Here is a 16517-nt window from a genome sequence, read left to right as displayed (position 1 = left end):
TGACATGGTGCCCCTCTGGATGCCGGCAATGTGGCACCTGGGGAGTAGGTCACATTGACACCATTCAGCCTGCTGCTGGGGGACCAAAGACTGGGCCTCCCAGCCTGGTCATACAGGATCCGAAGAGTAAACTTCCGTGGTCATCATAGATCTTCTCTGTCCGAGTCACTCGATCAAAGTCCAGGGACAGGAGGTTTCGGTTGTGAACCTGCAGAAACAGTGGAGAGAGAGAAATCAGTGAGGATCCCAGTTCTCAGACTGCTGAATCTGGAGAGGATCTTAGAAGATGGAATATTAGAGACTTAGAATACAGAATATTACAAACCAGAATACAGAAGTGCTGCAGGTGGAAGGGGCCTTAAAAATCAGAGTGTTAGCCAATCAGGTGCACAGTGGACAGAGTGTTGGCCTTAGTATCAGGAAGACTTGAGTCTGATCCCAACCTCAGATACTTACTCACTGTGTGACCCTGGGCAAGTCACTTAGCCTTCCTTAGACTCTGTTTTCTCATCTATAAAGTGGGGATAATAACGATGCCTCTCTCACCAGATAGTTGGGAGGACCCAATAAGTTAACCTACATGAAGAGCTTTGCAAACCTCCAAGTGATAAATAAACCGTAGCTCTGATGATCAGGATAATGACAATGATGATTAGAACATTAGAAAGGCAATGACCACCTAGACAGGTGCTTTCATTTTACAGAAGAAGAAACAGTGATCTAGAAAGGAGAGGTCACATAGGCAGGCTACGGAAGAGCTGGGATATAAACTCTGGTCTTCTGACTCCACGCCTAGCACCCTTTGCATATCATCAAGGGTTCAAGTTCCCTAGTATCTTTAGGGTTGAAGTCACGGCACGAAAGAAGGGACTTATAAAACAAAAGCATTTTAGGGCTGGCAGGGACCTTAGAGGCCTTGCCTCCATGGCCTTCATTTTATATCGGAGGAAAGGTCAGAGGGTTCAAGTGACTTGACCAATGTCATACAACAATTTAATGACTGAGCTGGAACTTGAACCCAGCCCTCTGGCCTTGTAGCTCAATATTCTTCTAGGATACAGTTATAGTGTTACTCTGCGTTTCTATAGCATGTTCTAGTTTACAAGGAGTGCCGAAGTAGGTAATGTGAAGATTATTACCCCCATTTTCAGTTGAGAAAGCTGAGGCTCGTGGCAGCTCATGAGCTCTGCAAGGTCTTAAGGCTGGTAAAGAGCAAAACTTTAACTCAGATCATGGGATAACAAAGCCCAGCGCTCTTTAGAACATTCTTGTCCCCTCAATAGGGAGCTTATGAAATGGTTCAAAGACTCGGGGGCTAATGTGTGGGAAAGAAATGAGCCAAAAGGCTGCATGTATCCAGCTGGGAAATTCTAAACAGGCCCCAGTGTTTAAGCTGCAGGACCTGGCTCAGTATGTCACTGGTGGCACAGGCCGATACCTATGGGGTTGGTCATAAATACAGAAATAGGATGCAAAATTCCTTTTCTTTATTAAAATCTGAAAGCTGTGATTTACTGCTATTCCTTTGGGATCCCCTGCTTTTCTGGCTTTCAAAGGAAATTGAATTGCATGCTGGGGCAAAGTTCTGGAAGGGGCTCTGTCCTCAGTGTCTGTGCCGGTGTTCCTGGCAATGACTGGAGGAACCATCCCTAGGGACTTCTTCAAGATCCCTCTGGGGATGCTCCTTAAAGAAATGGCTGGGAAGACAACCATGGGGGCCTAACAATGATAGCCCCCCACTTCTCCAGGGCATTAAGCTTGCTCACAGTCTCTCTCACAACAACCCATGGCAGGCAGATTGTACAGTCAATGCTATGCCCATTTTACATTTGAGGAAGGTGGAACCCAGAAAAGCGAAAAGACATACAGAGGAAGGAGTCAGGATTCAGACCCAAGTGTCCTAACTCCAAGTGTTGTGCTTTATCTGAGACACCACGCTTCCTCCTGATGGCAGCCCTGATTGTCACTTCTGAAGGCCATGTACTAAGAGATGGGAGGTTTGCTGTGTGCAGCTGTGGAAGTGCCCACAACTGGGAAAAAATCACAGATCTTTTAAGTAAGGCCTGATTTTAAATAAGAATTCTGTCTTTTCCACCATATCTAGAGGTTCCTTTGAGCTCCAGAATGCTCCCAAGCACAGTTACTGATAATAAGGAGGAAGACAAGTGAGAAAAACCCAAGAGACCCCAGAGCTCTGACATCTCTGCTTTGATTTGCGAAATGGTCATAGGACATCTCATGTGAATTCTCACCAATGTTTTGATTATGCACTAGAATTCTTTTTTGTCAGAATAGTCTTTATCACATGTCAATCTGGTTTCCCTTAATTAAAAATCTTCAGCATCTTCTCATTTTTACCAAGTAAAAGCAAACTTCTTTGCCTGGCATTCAAGGCTCCTGAACCCCCACATAGCTTCACCCTAACTTTCTCATGTGACCCAAAGGAAAGAACAATGGACTTGAAACAAGGAATATCTTTCAAATCCTGTTTCAGATACTAGTAGCTCAGTAACCATAGGATGAATAATCTCTCAGTCTCAGTTTCTTTATCTGTAAAATGGGGATAAGAATATCTATGTTAATAATACCTACATGAATTAATAGCTAGCATCAGCTATTATTATCACTATCTAATAATAAGCTAGCATTCGGTTATCATATGCTAATAATAAGATAGATGGCACGTACATGGCAATTTATAAATAGTAACTTATTTTACTTCTCCAACTCCCTTGAGAGGTAGGTGCTATTATTATCCCAACTTTTACAGATAAGGAAACTGAGGCAGCAACTTGCGAGAGATCACCTAGCTGGTATCTGAGGGCAGATTAGAACTCATGTCTTCCTGAATCCAGGCCCAGCCTACTATCCACCGTACCACCTAGTCTTCAAATAGGATGATGATTGTAACGTACTTAGTACAGAGCCCGCCATATGGTGGATGCTATACAAAAGCTAGTCACAATTATTATCTTTGGTATTTGTCCTGAGGATTGGTAAAGATAAGCTACCTTTTACCCCTCAGAATTCTGCTTAGTGTCTCCCTTAGAGTCATGGGATTCCCAAGAGACTTTAGAGATTATCTATTCTAACCCTCTCATTTGAAAATGAGGAAACCGAGACTGGAAAAGAAATGTCCTTTGTCTAAGGTCACCACAAAGCTATTAAGTATTGAAATCATGGATTAAACCCAGGCCTTCTAACTCTAAGCCAATGTTCTTTTCACTACACTCTGTTGCCTTAAAAAAGGTATAATTAATAGTGATGAATTATACCACGTGACCTCAAAAGAGCAAGACAGGTGTCGGGTTGAATTGATTTTTGACTGGCTTAAGGGCAGGAGGAAGATCTAGACACAGATGGTAATACTTGGTTTCCCATCACAGTCCATCTCTTAAGCCATCTCAACCCTTCTTGGTGGAAAACAGGTTTTAAAAGAGTCCCTTTTAAGACCTTACTCTGAATGCCAAGGACTTGTGCATCTCTCTACCCATTTAAAAGAGGGGCTCTTTGGAAGCCCGGGAGAATTTACCAAACCTTTCCCAATTCGCACATCCTCCAGTCTTCAAAGGATCCCTCAACTTAGAAAAATGGCAGAGGAACAGCTCCAAGCAGGCAAAGATGTGCGTGTGTGGCATCCTCCCCTCCCTTCCCGCTCACTCCCACCTCCAACCTCTGCCTGTCCAAGTTACAAAGCCCTGAAAATGAGGATTTATAATGAAAATGCTGAGACAAGTCTAACTGTAGAGACCAGGATGGCACGGCTGTAATAAGGCTGTCTTCCCAGGGGTAATCAGACACAATTGTGGAGATAAAAAATATCGCTGCATAGAATTTCCATGAGACACGAGTATTGATGCTGAGAACACAGGAGACAGGGGCTGGGCTCATGGTGGAAACACTGAGAATGTTAGGCAGGGAGGGACAGCTCCCATTAATGGAGGGGACCATTAGCTATGTCAAAACTCCTCTATAATGTCCAGCCCTGACTGCCCACTGCTTCTGAGATTAGGAAGGGAGTGGTTATCTCTTAGCTAGGGCTCTTGCGAAACTGTGTGTCAGCTCTGTGGCTGAATAAATAAAATTGAATTAAGCAGATAGCTTGGGAACCGTGCTGGCAGCAGAGAGATTATTTTACATCCTTCTTTATTAAAAAGTTCACGCCTGTAAAAAATGAGTTACGTTATTGGGAGAGCTCCCCCCTTGCCCATCCCCAGTAACGCTTTAATTTCAGACAGTATTCTGGGGGCCGTGGGTTTCTAGCCAACCTAGAATCACAGAAGCTGGAAGGAACCTTAAAGACCATGTGATTGAAGACTCCATCAAAAGCATGAACGGTTACAGTAACAAGACAACAGTAATATTAATAACAAAAACTCACATTCCTATGGTGCTTAGGGTTTTACAAAGTACTTTCTGCACCAATCTTATTAAGGAGGAAAAGTATTAGAGTTGCTGTTTTGTGGATAAGGAGACTGAAGCTTAGGAAGAGGATTGTCCTTTCCCCTGGGCTGCACAGCTATGAAGCACTGGAGCCAAAGCTAACCCTTCCTCTTGCACCTTGATCTTGGCTCCTACTCTGCGGATTTGCTCCAACAATCATCCCCTCGCCTACAATCCCTCCCTAATTCCTGTTCCCTACAAAAATGCTCACGTCTCCTTTATGTTTAGAAAACAAAAACAAAAGTCCTTCCTCTGATTTCCATCCTGTCCGACTGTGCTCCCAATCCTTTTGTCTTTTTAATTGCTAAAGTCCTAAAAATACACAAAGTTACTGTCTCTACATGACTTCCATGTCTCACCTCCCGATTCTCTTCTCGATCCCTTGCAATCTGGCTTCAATACCCTCTCTGACTGAAACGACTTTCTCAAAGGTTACCGATGATGCTGGAAAAAGAACTGGAGGTGATACTTTACCTCTCTGGGCCTCAGTTTCCTCATCTGTAAATTGAGGAGGGGGCTGGACTAGATGACCTTTAATTTCCCTTCCAGGTATACGTTTATGATCCTATAAGCCTTAAGCCTTTTCTCAGCGTTCATTCTGGTGGATCTTTTGTTACACTGGATACCACTGACCAAGCCCCTTTTCCTACAGTCTATCCTCTCTTGGGCTCTAGGATTCTTCTTTCTTCTCATTTTCCTTCTACCCATTGGGTCACTCTTTCTGAGCCTCCTTCACTGGTTCATTATCTGCTGCTCCCTAAGCCTTGGCATCCTCTGAGCCAATGGCCCAGGCTGCTTCCCATCTGCCTCTACACTCTTTCCTACGAATGTAATCATCTCCTTTATACAGATGACCCCCAAATCTACCCCTTCAGCCTTCATCCATCTTCTGCACTACATCCTAGAATCTTTAGTTACCTGCTTGAGATCCTAATCAAAACGTTCTGCCACTGCGTCAAACTCCACATGCTCAAAAACAGAACTCTACCGTGGTTCACCCCAGATGGGTCTCTCTTTTGGCTTGATGTTAACCATCTCCAATTTATACTCTTCATATTATGGTTGTACATAGTTTTTTGCAGGTTGTCTCTCCCTTTATTAGCTTGTAAGCTTCTTGAGAGTAAGGGCTGTTTTTCACTTTTCTTCGTATCCCCAGCATTTAGTTCAATATCTGACATAAAGTTGATGCTTAATAAAAGTTTATTGACTGATTGGATATGATTGTGCTTAGGATAATCCAAGACTATGCACCCTGCAGAGCAGGGGTTCTGATACTTTTTTTTGTGCCATGGACCCCTTTTGGCCCTGTGGACTCCTTATCAGAATCGCATTTTTAAATACACAAAATAAAAAATATAGGATGACAAAAGAAACCAACTGTAATAAAACAGTTATAAAAATATTTGAAAAAAATTTACTGACCCAGGCAATGTGGTCTGGAAGAAAGAGATTTGGATTTGTAGCTGGAGAACCTGAGTTCATCCTCGCTCTATAACTTGCTATGTATGCGACCCATCACTTGATTAGGTCACTTAATATAATAATTAATAGTAAATAAGTTATCACTTAATTATTGATGACTAATTCATGAATAATTACTATTTATAACAGCTAATAACAATAGCTGGAGTTTATAGAGCATTTCAAGGTTCACAAAGTGTTTTTTATGTGGTATCCTCATTTAATGAATCTTCACAACAACTCTGGGAAGTGGGTGCTATTATAATCCTCATTTTACAGAAAAAGAAACTGAGGCAGAAAGACGTTAAGACACTTGCCCAGGGTCACGGAGCAAGCAAGCACCTATGGCTGGATTCAAACTCAGGCCACTCTGATTCTAACTCTGACCCTCTATTCTTTCTGGCCCTTATTTTCCTTATTTTTATCTGTAAAATGAGCAGCCTGAACTACAGTCTCAAAGGTCCCTTCTGGCTCAAGGTTCAAGGATCGGCTTGCTTACCCGTAGCCGGCGTCCGAAGACGGTGACCTGGCCCCTGGCCTGCTCCTTGCGCTGTCTCCATTCCACCAGGTTGAGCCCATTGTCAATGGGCAAGGTCACGTTCCTCTTGCCCACTGTTGGGTTGACGGTGCCAGCCAAAAGGTGGGGCTCAGTCTGTAAGGCCACTTCCATCCCATTGGCCAGCATCAACCGCAGGGAGCCATCGGCACCGAGGTAGTAGCTGTTTCGTACTTGGTCTGTGGGAAGAGCAGAGACAGAGAAGCTCTATTAAAACACATAGCAGGGGTAGCATGAGGGCAGCGGAGTGCTTTCTTTAAAGCAACTCAAGAATCATTCTAATTGCTACCGAGTAGCCAATCAATCAGACAATGAGTAGCAATGAAGTATAAAGAAAAGAACAGTAGACTGGGCTCCCACACTCTCCTACCACTCATTTACTGCATGACAACAAGTTTAATAACTAGCATTTATACAGTGCTTTAAGGGTGGAAAAGTGCTTTGCAGATATTATCTTATTCGATCCTCACTACAATCCTAGGAGGAAGTTATGATGATCACTCCCATTTTACAGGTGAAGAAACTAAGGCAAATAGAGGTTAAGTGACTTGTCCAGGGTCACACAGTTAGTACATCACTGAGTCAGAATTTGAATTCAGGTTTTCCTCACTCCAGGTCCCATTGTGCCTTGGGCAAATAGCTTTAATCCTCTGGGCTTCGGTTTCTTATCTGTCAAACAAGGGATTTGGGCCAGGACAGGAGTTTTTTTTTAAACCATTTTTGTGTCATCAACATCTTAGCAGTCAGGTGAAGCCTAGGGTCTTCTTAGAATAATGTTAAGTAAGTGCAAAAATGAAATACATAGGATTAAAAAGAAAACCAGTTATATTGGCATACAATTACTGAAATATAACAAAAACAAATTTCATAGACTACGAGTTAAGAACTCCTGGGCTTGATGATCTTGGAGATCCCCTCTAGTTTTAACTTTCTACGGTAATAACATATACAGATAGATAAAATATAGACATATAGATAGATATATTGTTGTTCAGCCTTTTTTAGTCACGTCTGACTCCTTATGACTCCATTTGGAGCTTTCTTGTCAAAGACACTGGAATGGTTTGCAATTTCCTTCTCCAGTTCATTTTAGATGAGGCAACTGAGGCAAATAGGGTTAAGTGACTTGCCCAGGGTCACACAGCTAATTAAGGATCTGAGGCCAGATTTGAACTCAGTTCTTCCTGTCTCCAGGCTCAACACTCTATCCACTGTGCCACCTAGCTGTCTCTGTGTGTGTATGATGTATGTATGTATATATATGTATATGTATATATGTGTGTGTGTATATGCATTTATATGTGTATAGTAACTCATATATACATATATGTGTATGTACACACACATATGTAAGGAGTTTTGCCAACCTGAAAGTGATATAAACACATACATATCATGTTCAGGTTTGTATACACACATGTGTAAAGTAGATAGTAATGGTAGCATTATTATTCTCATTTGACAAATGAAGGAATGGAGGTTTTGAGAAATTAAGTGATTTGCCAGTGGCCAGCATGCCTAGCAAATGTCTGAGATAGGATTTAATCTGAGGTTCCTGATTCGAGGTACAGTACTCTATGATATTATCCACCCTTTCAGATCACTTCCTCCTGGCCCTTTCCAGCTCTAATATTTTGTATTCTGCATTCTAAAATTCTGTGTCCCACATTTAATGTTTGAATATCCTATGGTCAAAGGTTCCTCCCGGCTCCAAATTTCCATTTTCTGTGTTCTTGTATTCTGCATTCTAAAATTCTGTGTCCCACATTTAATGTTTGAACATTCTATGGTCAAAGGTTCCTCCTGGCTCCAAATTTCTATTTTCTATGTTCTTGTAATTCTGCATTCTAAAATTCTGTGTCCCACATTTAATGTTTGAACATTCTATGGTCAAAGGTTCCTCCCAGCTCCAAATTTCTATTTTCTCTGTTCTTGTATTCTGCATTCTAAAATTCTATGCCCTACATTTAATATTTGAACATTTTATGGTCAAAGGTTCTTCCTGGCTCCAAATTCTGTTTACTGTGTTCTTATAGTCTGTGTTCTAAGTGTGCTTCCAGATCTAACATTCTATGGTTTGTTTACTGAGGACTTATTCTATATTCATCACTATTTGAGTCTCTGTCACAGGTAGATGATGGATAAAAATAAATAATAAAACATATTTTCTATATTTTCATCAGAATTTAAATTTTACTCTAAATGGCTGTTAACCTACTTTCTGTAAAGAGGTCCATGGAAACACAGGTTGGAAAACACAAGAAAAACAACCAACCACAGCTTTAAAAGACTTACTAGGTGCCAGCTTAAAAGGGAAGCCTACTTAATTCATCAAAGTTAGTGATATGATGATAAGATGTCTTTTTTCCTAGAAAAATTTAATTAAATCGAGTCTTTTCTCATCAGTTACTTAAATTACAAGGTCATAGATTTAAAGCTAGAAAGCAACCTTAGAGTTCACATGGGCCAATATCTTTATTTATAGATAAGGAGGCAGGGACAGGTAAAGAGCCTTGCCCAAAGCCACACAGTTAGCCAGTAGCAGAGAAAGGTTTGAAACTCAGGGCTTTGTGACTTTAAACCCAGTGGTCTGTGCCCCAGACCCATTTCATGATCTCATCAAAGGTACCATGGTATGACAAGACATGAAGGGTGAATGGAGGTGGCTGTAGTAGATAGATTTTGAAGGACAAGCTAAGAAGTTTCTAGAATTAATGGAAAACTTGGGGTCAGAAGACTTAGGATTGCTCATAACTATGTTACTTTCTGGCTGTGTGACTGTGGACAAGTCATGGCACTTCTCTGAGCCTCTTTGTCCATCTGTAAAACGGGAGTATTGTGAGTTCATATTAAATAATGGATCTGAAAGTACTTTATAAACTGTGAAGGGCTATATTAATGGTAGGGATGAGAAACATAATGTTAGAGCCATTAGACTTGGGGTCAGGAAGACACAGGCTCAAATCCAACTTCAGACACTTAACTACTAGCATTAATAGCTAGCATTTATACAGGACCTACTATGTGCCAGGCACTGTGCTAGGCATTTTACAAATATCACCTTATTTGATCCTCACAGCAATCCGGGGAGGTAGGTGCTATTATTATACAGACTAGGAAACTGAGACAGAGAGAGGTTAAGTGATTTGCCGGGGTCACACACCTAGTAAGTGTCTGAGGTCACATTTGAACTCAGGTCCAAGGCTCCACTAGCTGTGTGACCCTGGATAAGCCCTTTAACCTTCCTGGGCCTCAATTTCCTCACTTGTAAATGAAGTGGTTGGACTCACTGGCCTCTGAGGTCCCTTTCTAGCTCTACGTCTATGAACCTAGGATAACAGCATTTTAATAATAAAGTTACACACCTTAGATCAGAAGCCTTTCTCTCTGGGCTTCTCCAATGGCACAAATGAACTTTCTTATGAGCAGCAAGGGGGGCTTCTCCAAAGCCAACCCCCCTTCATAATTAGGTGTACTTATTCCTGTTTCCTTTTATGCTCCCTGTCTGCATCTGTGTGAAAGTGTCTTTAATCTGGAAGCCATTAGAAAGGCAGAGTAACGAGGTCAGCCGGATTAGGAGCTAATGGATGCTTCAGCCTTTGTTCAGACAGTAACAGAACCTGACAATGCCACATGAGAAATACTGCTCAGAAGGGTCAGGCTGAGGGTTGCAGGACTCAGACTGGTCTGGGTCATCCATGAGCGAGGCTGACTGTGTGTGTGTGTGTGTGTGTGGTGTGTGTGTGTGTGTGTATGCATGCGTGCATACTTTTGATGCAAGCCATGAGAGAAGCTTCAAAGAAACTGGTTTGGGCATCAATGGATACGGAATTTCTGTGGCTTACTTACCCCAGGGAAATCATCCCCCCGGGACTCAGTTTCCTCATGTGTAAAATGAGTGGGAGCTGGATGATGCTGAAAGTTTCTCCCTTCTAGGTCTAAATCTTACGAAACCAGCTTCTTTAGCAGAAGAGATGTGCTTCCTGCTGGGTCACCCCCACTTCTTTCTTCCTGAGAGTCCCTGAGACCACCCCGAGCCCCCGACTCACCCTGTAGCAGCGTGTAGAAAGCACCGGAAGCCGACAGGTTGGTGGTAATGGTCACGTCGTCTTTGTTGGATGTTTCCACCTGGACGTGCACTGAGCTGTCTGTATCGCTTCGGAAGCTGCTCACCTGACCGGTGGGGAACGTCACGTTTGTCAGGCGGCCAAAGCTGTCATACCTGCAGCCCAGAGGAGTGGGTTGAATCATGAGTGACAAACAGACAAGAAGCTGGTGTCTTAAGGCGGCGTGGGGGAGTAGGAGAAGAACGCAGGGTTTGGAATTGGGAGACCCAGATTTATATTCCCTGCTCTGTCACTTACTAGCTATGAGACCAGGGGCAGACCACGTCCTCTCCCTGGGCCTTCATTTTCTCATCTGTAAAATGGGCATAATAAAGCTTGTACTCTCTGCCCCACGGGATGCTTATGTAAACTTTAAGTTCCAGGGAAAGTAACTTATTCATATACTGCTGGTTGGGGAGAGAAGCAATAAAGCCAGTCACTAAAACATACAGGGCATCAGTCCTACCCGCATGTCCCAGGGTGGCTTCCAGATCACCCAATGAATGCTGAATTTAATAAGAGCTCACTATGCGCAAATCACAATCAGAGCTGCCCCAGGTGGAACGAGCCACCTCCAGGGGTGGTGAGACACACCCTTCTACCTCAACGGTGGTGGTTTGAGAGAAGAGGATGGATCCCTTGTTGGGGATGGTGTAGATGGAAGTCATGTTTCTGGCTGGAGTTGCACTACATCACCCTGACTCTGAAGTTCTAGGAGAACGTGATTTCAAGAAGTATGTCATTGGTATTGTCCTCACGATTTAAATAGCTAGCACTTACATAATGCTTTAAGGTTTGCAAAGTGTGTTACAAATACTATCTGTCTCGTCTGATCCTCACAACAACCCTGGGACATGAGTGCTTTTTTATCCCCATTTGACGGTTGAGAAAACTGAGATAAACAGAGGGTAAGTGACTTGCCTAGGGCTCACACAGCAAGTGAATGTCTGAGGCTGGATTTGAACTCAGGTCTTCCTGACTCCAGGCTCTGTGCTCTATCTCTAATATGCTACCTAGCGGCAGTTCCTTGTGACAGGGACATTTTACATATTTAATACATAAAATATCCCCTCACATGTCAATTCTGCCCAGGTCTGAGTCCTAAGCTCAGTTATGCCACAGCCTCCCTCTGAGAACTGAAGGCCAGCGGTTTAATGCTGCCAAGGAGATGACCACTGGCTGGTCTCCTTGAGTCTGGTTTTCATGAGACTCTACTGGGGTGGAGAAGGGGATCCTGAGCATGTAAGCCGTAGGTGTGCATTGGAGTTCTCTTACTCTTGCCATGCGGGAATTACGGGAAGAAGTGGGGCTGATGAAGATGTTTGTCAGGCCTAAGAAATTCTGGAAATCCAATGGAATCACTGAAGAAGAAATGACCCAAATATCCTTCTGGTCTAATGTCTACCTGACACATGAATGCATTCTACATCATTCCTGACAAGTGGTAATCCAGCCTCTGCTCAAAGACCTTCAATGGTTCATTACCTTAAGAGGTAGGCCATTCTATTGCTAGAGATAGCTTTAATTGTTCAATTAAATTGAACAAACATTCATTATGATCATACCGTGAACAAGGCCCCTTGCTAGGTGATGGAAATAAAAAAAATGCTGCCCCTCCCCTCAAGGAGCTTATATTTCATTGCGGAAATGAGGACAACAGTTATTAAGAGGTTCTTTCTTAGATCCAGCTGAAATCTATCTCTGCAACTTTCACCTACTGGTACCAAGTTTGTTACTGAAACCCTTTTTTGCTGGGCCAAGAAAGAGAGGGGCCTTACACAGAGCTTTGATTAGAGGAATACAAACTCATCCCCAGACTTTCCAATCCTACAGACACTCATGTCTTCTCACAAATCAGCTACGTGACCTATATGGTCACTCCATTTCTCTGAACCTTGATTTTCCTCATCTGTAAAAAGGGGATAATCATACAGGGCTGTTGTGAAGAAATATGTTTTGTAAATTGTAAAGGGCTATGCAGACGTGTCAGGCAGGTGGAACAGTGACTAGGTCACTGGGTCTGGAATCTGGAAGACTTGAATTCAAATCTGCCTCAGATCGCTTAGCTGTGGCGACCCGATGCAATTCACTTAACCTCTGTTGTCTCAGCTTCCTCAACCATATAATGGGGTTAATAACAGATTTGCAGATTTGTTGTGAAGAATCAAATGAGAGGATATTATAAAGAGCTTAGCACAGTGCCTAGTACATAGGAGAATGTAGAAAGCTTATTCCTTTCTCTTTATGCTCCTCTTCATCGTCCTTCTTTCCCTTTATCCTCCTTTTTCTTCTTCCTTCTCTTCCTCCCCTCATCTTCCTTCTTTTCCTCCCTCTTCTTCTTCCTCTTCCTTCTTTCCCTTTATCTTTTTCCTCTCCTCCTCCTTCTCTTTCTCCTCTCTTCTTCTTCATTTCCCTTTCTCTTCCTCCTCTTCCTCCTCCTCCTTTTTCCTCTTCCTCCCCCTCCTCTTCCTTCTTTTCCTCCTCTTCTTCTTCCTCTTCCTTCTTTCCCTTTATCCTCCTTTTCTTTCTTCTCTTCCTTCCCCCTCTTCCTCCTTTCTCTTCCTCCCCCTCCTCTTCCTTCTTTCCTCCCTCTTCTTCTTCCTCTTCCTTCTTTCCCTTTATCTTTTTCCTTTCCTCCTCCTTCTCTTTCTCCTCCTCTTCTTCTTCATTTCCCTTTCTCTTCCTCCTCTTCCTCCTCCTCCTTTTTCCTCTTCCTCCCCCTCCTCTTCCTTCTTTTCCTCCCTCTTCTTCTTCCTCTTCCTTCTTTCCCTTTATCTTTTTCCTCTCCTCCTCCTTCTCTTTCTCCTCCTCTTCTTCTTCATTTCCCTTTCTCTTCCTCCTCCTCCTCCTCCTTTTTCCTCTTCCTCCCCCTCCTCTTCCTTCTTTTCCTCCCTCTTCTTCTTCCTCTTCCTTCTTTCCCTTTATCCTCCTTTTCTTTCTTCTCTTCCTTCCCCTCCTCTTCCTTCTTTTCCTCCCTCTTCTTCTTCCTCTTCCTTCTTTCCCTTTATCCTCCTTTTCTTTCTTCTCTTCCTTCCCCTCCTCTTCCTCCTTTCTCTTCCTCCCCCTCCTCTTCCTTCTTTTCCTCCCTCTTCTTCTTCCCTCTTCTTCTTCCCTTTATCTTTTCCTTTCCTCCTCCTTCTCTTTCTCCTCCTCTTCTTCTTCATTTCCCTTTCTCTTCCTCCTCTTCTCCTCCTCCTCCTTTTCCTCTTCCTCCCCTCCTCTTCCTTCTTTTCCTCCCTTCTTCTTCCTCTTCCTTCTTTCCCTTTATCTTTTTCCTTTCCTCCTCCTTCTCTTTCTCCTCCTCTTCTTCTTCATTTCCCTTTCTCTTCCTCCTCTTCCTCCTCCTCCTTTTTCCTCTTCCTCCCCCTCCTCTTTCTTCTCTTCCTTCCCCTCCTCTTTCTTCTCTTCCTTCCCCTCCTCTTCCTCCTTTCTCTTCCTCCCCCTCCTCTTCCTTCTTTTCCTCCCTCTTCTTCTTCCTCTTCCTTCTTTCCCTTTATCTTTTTCCTCTCCTCCTCCTTCTCTTTCTCCTCCTCTTCTTCTTCATTTCCCTTTCCTTCCTCCTCTTCCTCCTCCTCCTTTTCCTCTTCCTCCCCCCCTCTTCCTTCTTTCCTCCCTCTTCTTCTTCCTCTCCTTCTTCCCTTATCTTTTTCCTCTCCTCCTCCTTCTCTTTCTCCTCCTCTTCTTCTTCCTTATTCCCTTTCTCTTCCTCCTCCTCTTCCCCCTCCTCCTTTTTCCTCTTCCTCCCCTCCTCTTCTTCTTTGTCTTTCTCCTTCTCCTCCTCCTTTTCATCATCATCATCCTCATGACTGTAATTATTGCAGACACACGACGACACTGGGGCCTGATCTGAGTCAGGGGACTTGGGCACTGGGAATGGAACCATCTTGCTGCCTCCCAGTGTGCTTGTTAGCACCGAAGGAGGCCAGCAGGGGTGACAGGAGTTAGTGTTTGGCATCTCCAGTGAAGCAGATGCAGCCTAACCTTAGCCTGGAGCTCATGAGAGAGAATCAATGAAGCTAGAAAGATGTTCGAGCAGCGAAAGGGGTCCATTCCACTTTCTCCTTCTCTGGAAGAACCGCACTGGGATGCATTCAGAGGTCTCTAGGCCATACAAATGAAGCTACTGATACCCTCCTTCTTGTTCCCTAGCTGCCTTCCTTTCCTGGGTCATCAAACTTTTTGCATTAGGAGAGAGGTGATGCCTCTGACTGAGGTCTCTTCTAATGCAAAAAGTTTGATGATCCAAGGATGCCTGTGAGACCAGAGGTCTCGGTTCTCTCACTTGTAAGATGGAGACAGCATTACCTGCACTACACGTTATTGAGGAAAGGTCCTTTGTCAACCTTAAATGGCAATATAAAGGTGAGTGAATGATATTAAGCCACCCTGGGAGGTTATTAACAGGCTCACTGTATAATCGTAAGCACTAGTTTTACCTTTGAGCCTTAATTTTCTCATCTATAAAACAGGAAGAATAATGCTAAAAGCCCATAGGTGTTCTGAAAGGTTAAAATAAGAAAGGGTAGAAAAGTGCCTTTTAGGAGGCAGCTGGTGGCACAGTGGATAAAGTGTTCGGTCTGACATCAGGAAGATTTGAGTTCAAACTCAACCTCAGACACTCAATAACCTCTCTTTGCCTCAGATACCTCAACTGTAAAATAGGCATAATGGAGTAGAGATGCCATTTTTTTCCCATCCAAGTTCATAGGTCCCTTGAAATCTTGGACCCCAGGTTAAGAACTCTTGGCTCATAGGCGAGGTGGCAGATGAAGAACATTGTATTTGGAGTTGGTAGACCTGGGTTCAATCCCAGCTCTCTTACTTACTGCCTGTGTGAACCAAGCAATAGTGCCTTCCAACCAATGAGTCCATGAACATCAGTAATTATCTTGTGGCTTTGCTAATATGTTATTTGGAGTGGGGGTATGATCTGTCTTCCATAAGTATTTCCCAAAGGTCACATGCCAGCATCTATTGTTTCCTTATCCTAATGGAGATGGGGATGTGAGATGGAGAACATATGCTATTAACATTTATTATTATTTTAATTAAGGGCAGATGAAGTGTACAAATCAGGTCTGAATAACAGCCTTCAGCACTCACTTGCAAATGCAACAGGAGTTTGTTCTTAACACACATGCCGTTATTCTGTCAATTGCTTATGCCTTGGAAATACATTATTTCTTGGGTCCTGATTTCCCCACACTTCCTTTATGATGAATAAGAAGGGCATCCATTTCTAGAATGCCTGAAGGTTTATAAGGCACACCTCTGGAGTGGAATTCAAACCTAGATCTCTCAGCTCTAAGTTCCATTCTCCTGAAGGATCAGAGGACCTTTCCAAATGACGTGCAGCTGAAACCTTCAGGATATGTTGTCCCCCCACCTCTGCCCCCAATGTCCCAACCCTCTTTGAGAGCAGCGAGTATCTTTTCTATGTTATCCTCAGTGCTGTGCACACAGTGAGCATTTAATAAGCACTTCATTGATTCATTAAATTACATCATGCTACTTCTCCTAATTATCTACTGTGTACAATGTACTGTCCTAGGCATTAGAAACAAAGATAAACGATGTGGCTCTTTCTCATTTGATTCTCACAACAGCCCCATTTTATAGATGCCAAACTCTGGCTCAGAAATTAGGTCATATAAGTGGTGGAGGCAAGACTTGAACCCAGGTATTCTTACTCTCGGTACTGAATACTTTCTCCCATGCTATAGGCTTGGGGAAAGTATCATTTTCCTTCCTAAGTGTTTCTGGTACCCCTGACTTTGTAAATGAAATTCTATTTCCCCCTTTGCCCAAGTCGTATCCTAATCTAACTCCCCACAAATTCAGTTATGGTGCCAACCTGATCCATCAAAAGCATTTCAAAGCACCTACTATGTGCCAGGCACTCTGGCTACAAAGAATGAAACACTACTCTCAGGAGCTTATGGTCTAATGAA

General features: G+C 43.2%; 1 protein-coding gene across 1 annotated transcript in view; it reads right to left on the bottom strand.

Moving 5' to 3' along the window:
• TENM4 (teneurin transmembrane protein 4) overlaps positions 1–16517 on the bottom strand; it is a 514686-nt gene that overhangs the window by 89122 nt on the left and 409047 nt on the right. Inside the window, 2 exon segments of the mRNA XM_036743921.1 lie at positions 6404–6639; positions 10510–10682. Of these exon segments, the coding sequence (XP_036599816.1) occupies positions 6404–6639; positions 10510–10682 (409 nt within the window).

Source organism: Trichosurus vulpecula, chromosome 2, assembly GCF_011100635.1.
Source record: "Trichosurus vulpecula isolate mTriVul1 chromosome 2, mTriVul1.pri, whole genome shotgun sequence".
NCBI classification, from domain to species: Eukaryota; Metazoa; Chordata; class Mammalia; order Diprotodontia; family Phalangeridae; genus Trichosurus; species Trichosurus vulpecula.
This window is presented reverse-complemented; position numbering and strand designations above follow the sequence as displayed.